A 14,275-nucleotide genomic window follows, 5' to 3' on the forward strand; every position below is an offset into this window, starting at 1 on the left:
TTTCCACTCTAAACAAAGTCTGGTTCCTGTCCAGCACTCATTTTTCAAAGGCACCCTGGGGTGTCTCTCTTTCAAAGGTGGGGGAATTAGTTCAAAACAGCTGCATGTTTGGACCATTGTTCATGAATGAAAAGATAAGAAAAATGATTTCTCATTCTATCTCGTTATATCTTCTCATAGCTATCTCATTCATTGTTCATGAATGAGAAGATAAGAAAAATTCATCTCTTTTTCTAGAGAAATGGGATGGGAATTAGGTGTATCATTCCTAGGATTAAGTAGGAACAGATGGAAGTCAGTTTAAGAAGAATCTATAACCATGAACTGTTGCACCAATAGGGCACCATCATAACTAATTTTCTGAGAGCACCAATTTGGTAGTGCTCTGAGGAAATGTCATTGTATAAGGGGCCTTTGAGTTGATGCCCAAAGATGAGTGTGGGCACCTTTAAAATTGAGGAGCATTGTAGGCAGAAATAGTGCCTTGATGCTGGAGGGACCCAGCTGGGAGTTCTAAACTGAAATTGCAAAGCACCTGGTATTTCAAGCAGCTGCATCATTATCATCATCACATATCCACATCCTCTTATTTTTGAAAAAGTCTACCATCCCTAGGATTCCCTCATGGAAACCCCACAGAAGGTTGACTTCACATCTACTCATTAAAAAAGCATTGGTGAAAATCTACCTTCAGCTATAATCAGGCACAGCAAATAACACACACTTCAACCTAAGTACTATATTTAATAAAAAAAAAATCTTATAGTCTATGGATTTGTTTAAGATTATGCAAGACACAGAAGACGACCACAGTCATTAGAATAGAAACACTGAGAACAAGGAAAAGAACTATTTGTTCAAATAATCATAGTTCAGCTTCAGGAATAAAAATATGGTCATTAAAAAAGAAAAGACATAAATCACCAAACTCTGACTGGGGATTTATGTTAATTTAAAATTAATTGGAAAAGATAGTTTTCAATTTTCAGGGAAGTTCCCGGAAGGCAGAGGTGAGATTCAGACACACTAACTGGATTTTTTCCTGAGTTATGGCTGGCTAGCCAGCTGACCTTAAAAGCCACTGGAAAAGTTAAGGGTTAAGAGTTTAGGGCTTGGGGGTTTTTGGGTTTTTAGTCAGACTCGTGATGCTCAGAAGTTGCACCTGGTGGTGCTCTGGGAACCATTGAACTGTCTTTCCAGACTTAAAGTGTTAAGTATAGATTTAAAAATAAATGGAAAATGTAGGTATATCTGACTATGTTAAGAGAAATTTATATTTTTTTTCTGGAGGCCACTGCATTATTTAAAGTAGGGTGAACAACTTAGACAAATAGTCCAAATCTGTAATGGTTAAGGCCCAGTAGAGGTTTTCTACTTAGCAGTAATTTGGAGAGTTTTAGGAGACTTTCCTCCAGAAAGTCTTTTGAGGACCTGGGTTCCTTTTCTTTGATGGCTTAGCTGTCTTTTGAGGCATTGCCATGATCTTCCCCAGCTGGTAGAAGGAGAGTGTGTGGAAGAAGCAACCCAGTTTCATAAACATGCATTTCGTGTCTCACGCTGAATCCCAGGCTCTGGGCTAGGTCTGGGGGAGGATAGGCGGACTCCTGTTAGGAGATATAGCCCTTGGCCCACAGCACTTACCAGCCACAGCCAAAGGTCAGGCAGGAGAAGTGATGTTGGAGAGCCGCTAGGTCTCGTCTCTGAGACCATGAGGAAAAGATGACCTGGGCATTCTGGGAATCAAACCTGGGTTGGCCGAGTGCAAGGCAAATGCCCTACCCACTGTGCTATCACTCCAGTCCCAAGATGGGTATCTTTTCAGGTTGGTGTTCTGTTGCCAGAGGTTCCCAGGAATGAAATTGCCAGGTCACACTGTCAATCTTGTCTTACTATTTAGAGAAACATTCATACTGTTCTTCAGAAAGGCTCAACCACTTGCCATTCCCACCAGCAACGCGCAGGGCTCTGTACCCCGAAACCCACATCTCCTCCCCACCCCCCACCCCTGCCAGCTTCTATTTCTGACCTTTTTGATATAGATCATTCTCTTAGATGGGAGGTGATAACCTCATTCTAGGAACTGTTTTCTGAAGTTAGCACTAAAGTAATGGCTTACATCAAACTGACAGAAACCTTTCTTCCTCGGCAGCCATTCACCTCATGTGTAGTAAATGAAAAGGGACAAATAATATTTTAGTTTGTTTGAAAAGATGCACTGAAATTTCCCCCTTTAGTATATATTCTCTCTCTTTACCCACTTTGCTTTCTAAATGGAATTACTCTATGCTCTTAGGGTTTGAAGCACTTATATCTTGGCATACTTTGTTTTCAAATTGATTATCTTTCTCTTGGGATGAGTCCTTAGTCAATGTTTTAAGAATTAATATTGAGAAGTTTGAGTACTGCCCAGTAGTTATCCTGTAATATGGTATAATTCCTCAGTATCATAGTAATATAAAATGCTCCAGTTAGAGTAGTTTGCTTTTTATTTTGGATTCTAATAATTTGTATGATACGCACATGACTTAAGGGATTGCCTAAGGGAGTCATTTAAGATTAAAAATAAAAAAAATACTGCAAAAAATGTGAAATTAATAAATCCAAGGTGAAGGGTGAAAGTAAAGAAAGTAAAATACAACAAATGAGAAAGAGTAATTTAAAATATTGAGTAGGGGAAATTTAAAGACTCCTAAGAGACTACTTTGCTTAAGTAGATTCAGATCTTTTCTTAGCCAGATAGAAATGAGTAATTTTCTAGGATATGGTGTTTTCTGAGACCAACACTAGGAGAGACAGAAAAACATGCAGAAATTGCTGCTTCTGATAAGCAAATCAGAAGAAATTAAGAAAATTAAAGGATAAAGTTGACCTCCAAAATCTAGAAGACAGAGAGGACAGAGTGATAGTATGTCTGACCCCGGTTTGATCTCTGCCACCACATATGGTTCCCTGAACCCTGCCAGAAGTGATTCCTGAGCACAGAGCCAGGAATAAGCCCTGAACGCTGCCAGGTGTGGTCCCCAAAACAAACTTATCACATATGAGACACAGCTGGTTACTCAAATTCTGTCAAATATTTAAAGAAAAGATCATTTCAATGGTATTTGTGAAGTAGGTTCCAAGTTCAATCTCTGACACCACATGACCCTCCCCCCCCACACACACACAGCCCTTCCCCCCCAATATCCAAGGTGTAGCCTTGGCGACCCCTTAGCACTGCCAGGCTGAATGTTGAACATGTCAGGGCTGAATAGCTGAGCTGAGTGCTGGGAATGGCCCCTGGCCAGGCATTATTTGGGCAGCCCCTCTAGCCCTCCTCCAAAACAGTTTCACCAGGAGGCAACTTTTAGTTTTAAATGACATTACCTGATGATTTCTCATTAATATGTTATGATACATAACAAATTCTATGAAGACAAACATACACACTATTTTAATAAAGCTTAGAAAATGTTCATTTGGGACCCAGAGATATGACTAGTGGTGGAATGCATGCCTGTATTTGAAATATTTTGTGTGCCTTCATTTTCAGGATTATACTTTAAAATACCTACATATTTCCTTAATAGGAAAAGGTAACCAGAGTGTCCCCTTTCTCTTCAGACTTTACTCTTATGACCTTTCTTTTCTCCACTCCTTCCATTTTCATTCTTTTTAAAAAGTTGTTTAGGGGAGAGGGGGAAATATTTTATACAGCGGGTAGGGCGTTCGCCTTACAAGCGGCCAACATGGCCGACCCGAGTTCGATTCCTCCGCCCCTCTCGGAGAGCCGGCAAGCTACCGAGAGTATTCGATATGCCAGACACAGTAACAACAAAGTCTCCAATGGAGACGTTACTGGGCCCGCTCGAGCAAATCGACGATCAACGGGAGGGCCTTTACCTTTACCTTTACCTTGCATGATTAAATCTGTAAAGCAAAATGTCCAGTTAAAATGAAGTTGTGTAGATTTATCTATGCCTAATAAATCTAGTCCTAGAGGCTATTGATAACTATATTTGGTAACGACCATGATCCACATTTGTGATTTTTTTTTTTTTACATTTAAACTGAAACTTAAAATTTAGTCCTTGAAGGACATGAGCCACACAGCCACATGTGGTCACTGTAACCATATTAAACAAGCAGATAGAGAACATCTTCAATGTCACAGAAAGTTCTAGACAACCTTGTGAGGAATAAACATGTTACCCATTATTACTTTAGAATTTAAAATTCTGTTTTTAATTTTTTAATTTTAATTCTATTTTTAAGTTTTATTTTTAATTTTTCCACTGGTTTTATAAATACAAATAAAAAGAATTTCAAAAAATTTAAAAAATTAGAACATCTTGAAAGTTTGAATTTTTATATCCTTGTCAATTAAATGTTTAAAGTAATGTATTGAAGCAAGCTCTGTCAACATAGGGTTGCTAATATCTGAAAATTCTAGGTTATTAAGAAATATCATGATATATTAGGGCCGGAGAAATTTGCCTGCCTTGCATGTAACCGATCTCTGTTCAAATCTCCAGCACAACATATGGTCCCCTGAGCACTGACAGGAGTTATAAGCAGAACCAGGATTAGCTCTTGGTCTCTGCCAGATATGACCTGAGAACAAAACAAAAGCAAAAGAAAAAATATTATATATATATTCATGATATGATACAAAGTTCAGGAGTGAACTGTTTTAGACTTGAGGAAAGCACTAGAAAAGATTGCGTCAGGAGTCCGGAGTGATCATGCCGTGGGTTCAGTTACTTGCCCATGGTGGACCCTTATTCAGTTCCCGCACCAGAAACAATCCTGAACACAGAGTCAGCAAGAAGCCCAGAGCACTGCTGGTCACGGGCGAGAAACAAAAAACCAAGGAAAAAAAAGTTTTCAAGAGGCGAGATATTATATATTTGTTTTTGCTCTGGATATTTCATTTTGGGTTATAATTAATTGAGGAAAAATTAGGGGCTATAGGAAAGATGAAATAAAGGCAAGGTGCAGAGAGGAAACAGCAATAATTCTGTCATCGTTGAAAACAGCCATTACTGCCCTATCTATCAGCCCCCCTCCTGGGCCCTACAAACAGATCATGTTCATTCAGCAGTGAATGAGGTCAGGGAAGAATGCAGACGGAGATGTTCGTCTGAAGCAGGCGAGTGCTGTGATTAAGGGCTCTGATGCTAAGCCAGAGTGCCTGGATTTTAAATCCCAGCTCTGCCATTTGCTATTTGTGGAACTTCAGCAAGTTATTTAACTCCTGTGTATCTGTTTATCTGTCAAGTGGGATGACAGTGCTAACCACCACTTACTGTTCTTACGAGGGTTATGGAATCAAGAGATTGAGCTCACTAAAGAGACTGTATTACTATAGCGTTGGTAACTATTACGTAGGCCTTGAAGTCAATGATAAATGCAGTGGAAGTTTAAGACACTGTATGATTTCAGGGAAGCAGACATTTAAACAAGTAGTTGCAACCAAGTCAGATGAATTTTTGGTTGTTCCCCCCTCCCCCCCCCCCCCAACCGCATGTAACAGACTGCATCCTCTCCCTCTTCCAACGGAAGAGAAGAACGATCATTAATGGTAAAAAGGCAGTGACAAAAGCAATACCTAAAACCAGCTTCACACACAGGAGAGAATGCTCTGAGCCCTCCTTGTGGTTTTGGGTGCTCTAATATGATCAGAGAAACTTCTCTAATAACAAACTATAGAAATGATCCCCGAATATACAGTCTTCAGATGAGTTTTCCGAGTGGGTCAATTCCATACTCTATGATAGTATACGATGAGGGGATCTGATTCTTGATAATTAGGTAAGTAAAATTAATTTAACACACAGGACAGCTGGTTTTGTTCTAAATTATGCTGTAATCATTTTCAAATCAGATCTTCCCACCTGCTAGATCTTGTAGCCTGTAAAATTTATTACTCTAATGTGATAAATGTCTAAATATTCCAAGATGTTAAGAAAAATGTTGCTTTGATGATTCTGGTAATATCATAAGTGTCAAAATTCCTTCCCTGATGCTTTGCTTTATGTACCAGGTTGCCAAGAAGGTAATGGGATCCCCTCCCAGCAATAGCATCTGGCTAATCAAAATAAATCTGTCTTGCAGACTTTTTACAGCAGAGATTGGTTAGCTTTAAATATAATTAAGGAGAGTATAGCTTGATACCTATTAAAAACAGGAAGTTGTTAGTTGCTACTTTTTTTTTTCAGTCTATATGGTGAATAAGAGACTAAAGAAAACTTTTTCGTGTAAGTTTTTAAGGGCACCCATATCACAACTGAGATAGAGGGAACTTAAATTCTGACAGATCTGTATTAACCCCAAGCATCTTTCATGTCGGAGCTATAATCCTAATTTTAAAAAGGACTTCAATTTGTCATTGAATGATTAAAAAATATTTTTGAACTTTGTGTCATGATGTAACTAATGCTATATGAGGATGCAAATAATTTCCGAATTTATGGGCATACATTTACTTATCTTACAATATAGAAAATTATGTGAGTGTTCTAAGAAATCCTTTTGTTTCTTAGAAATTTGAATTGAGGGGAAAGTTGACTTGATAAATAAAGGGACCTGTGTCCTGCGGGGAGGAATTGGGGGGCTGCGGGCACTGGCAGGTACCCATTGCCAGCTTCCCCCTCTTCAGGATTTGCCACACATCAAACTTCCAGAAAGTGGGGGCTTATCACCTTGCTTTAATCATAATGCGTGTTTAACAGGGACATAAATTATAACCCATTCCTTGAGTAGTGAAGTGATACTTTTGAGAAATGAAAGATTTGGCAAAGCTAATGTTTATTTAGAGTGGGAAAGCAAAGGTTTTGTTTTTATTCGGGTTCTCCTGAATTGGCAGATTTTTTTGTTGTTGTTGTTGTTGTTTTTTCCCATTTGACTTCACCTTATAAACACTGGACCACAGTCATAGGTGAGTACTACTGCATCCTGAGATTTATAGAAACACGCTTCTGTGGAGAATGTTCCATGAGCCAGTGTCTATTTACAGCGATAGGACTGCTTTACCTCTCCGTTGGTTTGCCGGCTGGTAAACTTCGATTCGTTTCTTTTTCCCCACTCCAGATTCATGAAAAACTGCACTACTATGAGAAGCAGAACCCCGTGCCTTTCCTCCACGGTGCTGTGGCCCTGGCCGATGACGTAAGTGTCCTTTCTAAGCTCTCGGGGTGCATCTCCCCCAGGTCTGGGCGCGGTAGAGCTCATCCTAGTCCAGACAGATGCATATGAGCCCTTGAGGAAAGCCAGAAGAAGCTGCAAAGGTTTCCAAGCAGGCTGTCATCGCTGAGCTTACACTGATCTGAGACTGATTTTCATTCACTTCCTTGTTCTCCACATTTTGCACGTAGTTACCCTCTTGTTCTAACTTGGTAACTACGTAATAGAAATAGTAGGCAGTAACTCCATGGGGAGAGAGAGAGGACCTGTCAGCTCTGTGGTGTTCTGAGAAAGTCACAGACAAGAGGAATGCTTTGGAGAAATAAAGACAAATGAGATAGCTCTCCTGCTGACAGTACTAAAAAATGACAGTTACCAGTATAGGAATGAGGCATATGAAATACATAAAAAGACAGGGTTGTTTTTAAATGAATTATAAAGCATAGTAATGATTTATGGATATTGGACCTTTCCAAATTACCTTCATAACCAAAAAATAAATTTTAGAAGCAGTTGGCATTGATGGAGTAGTTAATTTCCTGTGGCTATAATTTTATTTTAAATCTGGGGGAGGGAACTAACTTGCTGTTTCTTACTGTTAACTTTTGGATTTGGATGAATTGCGAGCACACCTGGATAAACTATAAAGGACACTAAGCTAGACGAGAAATATGTTTAGTGTGAGGACTGGTTTTAGTGATACACTGGAACTTTCGGGGTTGCTTTTTAATTTTTCATTTTAATATGATAAAAATATTACTGATTATTACTATAATTCACTTGAGTCACTTATTGAGACCATAAGTATTTTAAAATTGATCACTTCAGTTGATTTTTTTAGTCATTTTTATATTATAATTTAGAAAATAAATGATATGTATTTTAAAAGCTCTAAATTATGTGCCACTAGGTTAGTTCACAATTTCCCTCCTGTTTTTATCTATAGAGAATGCAAGGATATTTTAATGGACATGTTTCATAAGGAAATTTAACTCCGTATTATAAAACCAAAACATTCGAAAGGAAAAGTGTAGAAATTGTTCTAATAAATTGCATTTAAAGCCCAAGTCTTAGGCTGGGTCAGTAATACAGCAGGTAGGGTGCTTGCCTTGCATACACAGAGAACCTGGGATCAATCCCCATCACCCCATATGGTCCCTGGGCCTGCCAAGAGTGAGCCCTGGGCAGAGAACAAGGAGGAAGGCCTGACACTGACCATTATGCCTCCAACCCCCCCAAATAAGCCTGAGACATTCTTTAAAATCATTTTATCGTGGAGGGCGTGAGGATCTATTTATTTTAAACCAATGTGATAAAGGTCCAAACATTATTATTATTTTTTTTTTACACAAATGCTGATATCCCAGAAAATGACAGGCTGGAGTAAAATTATGAAAGTTTTATCCTCAAGATTTCTTAGTCATGATGAAATCACTGAAGTACTTAGAAATATTTTTAAGTAGTTTAGACTTACATTAGTATGTTTTTTAAAAATTTTTTATTTATTTTTTAGTGAATCATCGTGAGATACAGACTTACAAACTTTCGTGATTATGTTTTAGTCGTACAATGATCAAGTACCCATCCCTCCTTTAGTGTGAAGAAAAAAAAGTTTTTTTTAAATTCTTTAAACACCGTGGTTTACAAAGTAGTTCATACTCCAGTTGTTATAGGCTTTTGATGTTCCAACACGGTCTCACCACCAGAGTGACCTTCCCTCCACCATTGTCCCTATTTTCCAACCAGCCACTAAGCTTGTCCCCTTAGCAGGCACACAACAGTTTATATTGCTTGTTTCAACTAAACATTGATTTGTAATTTTTATTTAATTTTTGGGCTTCCCCCCCTCCACTGAGCAGTGCTTATACTCTTAGCTCTGCTCTAAGGGGGTCATGCCTGGCAATACTGGGGGGACCATATATGGTGCAAGGAATTCATCCAGCCATGTGCAAGGCAAGCCCCCTTACCCCTGCACTACCTCTCTGGCCTAACATTGCTTTAAAAAACAAAGCAAAACTAGGCATTTAGGGCCAGCTCACTGGGCTGAGCACATACTCAGCATGCAGGAGGCTCTGGGCCAATCTCCAGTACCGCATGGTTCCCCAAACATCTCCAGAGTGACCCCCAAACACGGAGCTCGGACTCTAACCCGTGAGCACAGCTAGGTATGGCCCCAAATAATGACAGAACATAGCATTTTAAAAATCCTCAGAATCAATGTATTTGTTTAGAAATATTATTATATATCAAGTTGCTAAAGTTGCATTCTTTTGGAAGTTGAAGTTTTATGGCCTTGAAGATAGTAAAAATACTACTTTGAAAAAGCAAAAGCACTTTATGAAACATTACCAGTTCTATTAATTTGATGATTTGTGTGTAACTTACATAATACAGCTCCTGTGTATTTTTTTTTTTTAGAGAGAAGTCTTATTTCAGACACAGTTATTTTTAGCGTCATAGAAATAGGGGCAAATGGAAATTCCGTGTGACATTTAAATTAGATATTAAATGTATTTTAAATTTTGTGCTGCATATACCCATAATCTTAGTCCTTTTATTTCTGTGTTTTTGTCTTTTTTTTCCCCTGCTTTTTGTTTTTGTGCCATACCCAGAGATGTGCAGGGCTTACTCCTGTCTCTGCTTTCAGAGATCACTTCCGTGGTGGGGGATTGGGGGGAGGGGTGTGGGTGCTGGGGCTGGGCTGGGGGCATGTGGAGCGCTGAGGAGCAAACCTGGATTAACCACATGACAGGCAAGCACACTACCTACTTTACTGTCTCTCCAGCCCCTCCTTTTTTCAATTAGTTTCATTTTTTCTTAGAAAAATCACTTATTGAAGAGTGAGATGGGTTTGAAATCCCAGTCCTTTTTCCAGAACCACCGAGTGGGGATTCTTGATCATTGTAATAGAGATGGTGGGTATTTTTGATGCTAGAGTAGTTGTCAGCCTACCATAAGTCATTTTGTGACAAGTGTGGTTTACATTTAGAAGACAGCTCGTCTCTGTAGGTAAGCAGAGAAGTTTCAGCCCATTTGCTCTACTAGAGGCATTGTATAGTTCTTTCTCTCTCAGCTCTAAGCAACAAGCTACTGTGGGTTTTCGGAAACCCTGTGGATTTCACCACCTCATTCAGAAGCTCCCTCCTTCTCTCTCTCCCTCTCTCTCCCATCCCTCCTCTTCCTCCCTCCTCCTCTCTCTCCTACCCCCTCCTCACTCTCCTCACCCCCCCCCCCCCCATGTCAAACCTTGATCCTGTCCTTTACACAAGCAGTCCTTTGTCTGCATGCAAGAGACCATTCCATAAATGAAGTGCTGGGATTTGAGATCCTTGCAATAAATCAGGGAGTGATATGGCTGATAGGAACCCTTGAGTTGTGCTCAGCTGAAGGCCTGTGTTGGGATGTGGGTGATTGGGGCCTTAGAAGAAGCGCAGTGATTAGTAGTGTGTTTTCTTTCATGCTGAAGTCTGCTTAATCATGGGAAAGCTTCTCTGTTGTCAAACACAGAGCTGCACTGATGCCCTTACTAAATGTTCCTTACGTCAATATGATCTCCTTTGCAGCTGGCCGAAGAACTTCAGAGCAAGCCATCAAACAGTGAGATCAGAGAGCTGTTGAAACTTCTCTCAAAACCCAACGTGAAGGTGAGGACATGTTACACCTGTAATAAATACCTTCCAGAAGCACTACTGAGAGCTACTAGATGAATTTTGCTTTGAGCAATAGTTTTCAAGTAAATGCATTTTCACATAATGCATAGGATTTAAATAGCCCAGATTCCTGTAAGGGATAGAGTTGAGCTTTAGATAACTCTGCAATAAAGTACAAATTGTTAAATTCAGAATTTAAATGGTCAAGTCTAATGTAGAGTCAAGATCATTTTCCTCCTACAGGAAGTTCCGAGTAATAGTGGGTTATGTGGAGGTTCATTTTAACTAGCCAGTGATAGTATTCTGATGTATTCAACAAATATCTGTTTCTGAGGTATATGGAATCATCTGATCTGGTCCTGGTGCATGCTTGGAGAGACATGTACAGTTCTTGTCAACTGTCCGAAGTCCTGCCTATATCCTGGAGCCTACAAATGATGTTATAGCCAATGGCCCTTGGCAAAACGTTCCCTGCTCCTGCCCTGGGATCATTCCAGCATTCTGCTTCCCCTCCTGACTACTTTCTCCCCTTTTCCTCCAATTAAATCTGTCACACCATTTTCACACAACAAATCACAAATCATCCTGTTATTCGTCGATTGCCTCGAGCAGGCCCCAGTAACGTCTCCTTCATCCTAGCCCTGAGATTATATTCAAGGCTCTTTAGGAGAATGAGACCCATCATTGTTACTGGCATATTGGGTACGCCATGGGGAGTTTGCCAGACTCTGCCGAGTTTGCCACACCATTTTACAAACAATAAATTAATGGCATATTGGTAGGCAAATTTCAACCCTCCTGCTGATTTCCTCCCAGATATTATACTTACTTTCCTCCAAATGCTGTGAGTCAAGAAAACATTTCAAAAATCTCAGACTAGGGGCTGGAGCAATAGCACAGCAGGTAGGGCATTTGCCTTGCATGCAGCCAACCCGGATTCAATTCCTAGCATCCCAAATGGTCCCCTGAGCAACGCCAGGAGTAATTCCTTACTGCAGAGTGAGGAGTAACCCCTGTGCATCGCTGGGTGTGACCCAAAAAAGAAAAAAAAAATCTCAGACTTTTAATATAGAAGTCATTGATGTACTCAGACCTTTAACATAATACATTTTGGAATTGACACTAATATTTTCTCTGTAAGCTTGAATGAAAATTTCCTAGATGCTAGATGTTAAAGCTGTTCTACCTTTCTTGAAAAAAAATCTTTGGAACCATATATATATATATATATATATATATATATATTATAACCATGACACTTAAAAAATACGGTACTAAATAAAAATAAAGTAAAAGTTTGCATGAACTGTACTTTCTAATTATTATAAACATAGTAACATGACTATAATGCTATAAAAGATAATTGATTTGTAGTGATAGGAGATTGACTATATTTTAGTTCTATAAGGTTGGGGATCAGATTTATGGAGAAAAGTTGCTTGATAATAAGAAACAGTGCATGAAATTTAAGAGCCTAGATTAAAAAAAATTCATAGCCAGTGAATTCTCTGAAAATATCATGAATTTGGGTCTGAGATTCTGCATGAAAAGGGCACAGTGAGATTACTTAGGAGCTTGTTAACATCTTTTGAGAGAGAATGTTAGTGTGAGTATTGGAATTTGAAGGGGAATATTTCCAACAATAACAACTAACGTGATTTTATTTTTTCATTCAAGGCTCTTTGAGATTATATATACCAAAGTGTATCGCTTGAGAGGAGGGTATGGCTCTAGATATTTTGCAGTACCATGGATACATATTATAGTTGAATACTAATCTTTATGGCAAAAATATCTCAGATTAACAATTCAACTTTTTATACTTGAATAGCATTGATACATATTATAGTTGAATACTAATCTTTATGGCAAAAATATCTCAGATTAACAATTCAACTTTTTATACTTGAATAGCATTGTATTTAAAAGGCATCATGAAAGATGTATATTCAGGAAAGAATAAATAGGAAGTACATAATATTCTAGGCACAGAAGGTTGCAGATGTCAGTGGTAATTTCTAGTTATCTTGAAGAAATTATTCTTCTTCCCTTTTTGATCTGGCATTTACCCATTAATATTGCTTTACTTGTCATATAGATCTCTTTTTTCTTATTAAGAAAACATGGTTTACAAAAGTTCCACATTGCTGCTTTGTATTTGCAATTATACTTCACCAACTCCAGTGTCGGGAAACCCCAACCTCCATCATTATTTTAAAGTCCAGTCATCCCCCCACCTCCATCCCTGTCATGCCCCTTGCACCCTCAGTTGATTATTCTGTAGAAGGTATCTCTGGGTTTATTTCCTTTAGAGACAGTCTAACCCCGTGCTTTGTTTCTTTATTCTCCACATATGAATTGGATCATCTAGTATTTGAATTTTTCTTTTTGCTCAATTTAGCCACATTCCCTCCATTTCTATGCAGGTTTGGCAGACTACATGATTTACGTTTTCCCCACAACTGGGTAGTATTCCGCTGTGTGTGTGTGTACACACTGCAAATTTATTGTTCACCAGTCTCTTGTTGGGCACATGTATTATTTCTAGACCTTGTCTGTTGTGAACAATAGTTCTACAGTAAACAGGTGTCATAATATCCATGCAGATCAATAGTTCAGTATTGGGATCAGTGCCTGAGAAGAGGGATCACTGAGTCGTAGAGAAATTGTCTTTTTAATTTTCTAAGGAGTCATCAATACTGATCATTTCTATCATTTTGAAATCTTTTATAATAACTGCCATTATTTTGAAAGATTTTAAAGGTAAGTACTTAAGAAGGATCAACCCCGAGTAAGTTTTGGACTACTTAAGAATATGATCAGCCATTCCTCTTTGTTTTGGAAAAAAACTATTCACTTATTTTGTTGTTGTTGTAAGCCAGAGCAAGATACAGCAGGGTATTAAAGGTACATGACAGTCACTGAATGGACAGTTACAGTATGAAAAATGTAATTCCTTAGCATTAATTTTAACACTGTCTTTTAACACTGTATTTAATGGAAGTAGTTTTTTTTGCTTTAAGATTGCAATTACTTTAGAAATATTTAATTCACAATACAGCAAAGAAACCAGTTATACTCTAAGATAATATATTCATGGACATATACAACTAAATATGTTATTATGGGAAGGAGATAAATGTATTCCACAGATAGTTCAACTTTTTGAAAAGATTTAAAACACTTGGCAATTTCTAAATGTCACTGAAATCAGATCTTCATTCATTCTTACATATCTATTCTTTGCTCCCTTTTACGTGTGCCAGGGCCCTTATATATAAGTTATACAAGAAAAATGAAGGCTAATGCAGTTGGCAGAAGAACTGTTGGGCCAAGAATACTTGGAAATACATGGGACATACTGAAGTATTTCTAAAGTCCAAGCTTGAGCATGGGGAGGAGAGGGTTAAGAAAAATTCCAGAGGAGTGGCATGTAAGTTGAGATCTCAAGGTTAAGTTCT

General features: G+C 38.5%; 1 protein-coding gene and 1 non-coding gene across 6 annotated transcripts in view; one reads left to right on the forward strand and one right to left on the reverse strand.

Moving 5' to 3' along the window:
- Positions 1-14,275, forward strand: part of MPP7 (MAGUK p55 scaffold protein 7) — a 236,151-nt gene that overhangs the window by 140,860 nt on the left and 81,016 nt on the right. For 4 of the 5 annotated variants that reach the window (XM_056136933.1, XM_056136941.1, XM_056136950.1 and 1 more), the window contains exons 4-5: positions 7,072-7,149; positions 10,728-10,808. The exons of the other annotated variant lie outside the window; for it this stretch is intronic. In XM_056136933.1, coding sequence (XP_055992908.1) covers positions 7,072-7,149; positions 10,728-10,808 — 159 coding nt within the window. The remainder of the gene's footprint in view (positions 1-7,071; positions 7,150-10,727; positions 10,809-14,275) is intronic. 5 annotated transcript variants of the gene reach the window in all.
- On the reverse strand, positions 5,502-5,716 carry LOC130016867 (small nucleolar RNA U3). The gene has a single exon (XR_008791279.1). It is a non-coding gene; the product is annotated as a small nucleolar RNA U3 (small nucleolar RNA).

The sequence above is a fragment of the Sorex fumeus genome, unplaced genomic scaffold, assembly GCF_029834395.1.
Source record: "Sorex fumeus unplaced genomic scaffold, SorFum_2.1 ptg000007l, whole genome shotgun sequence".
Classification (NCBI taxonomy): Eukaryota; Metazoa; Chordata; class Mammalia; order Eulipotyphla; family Soricidae; genus Sorex; species Sorex fumeus.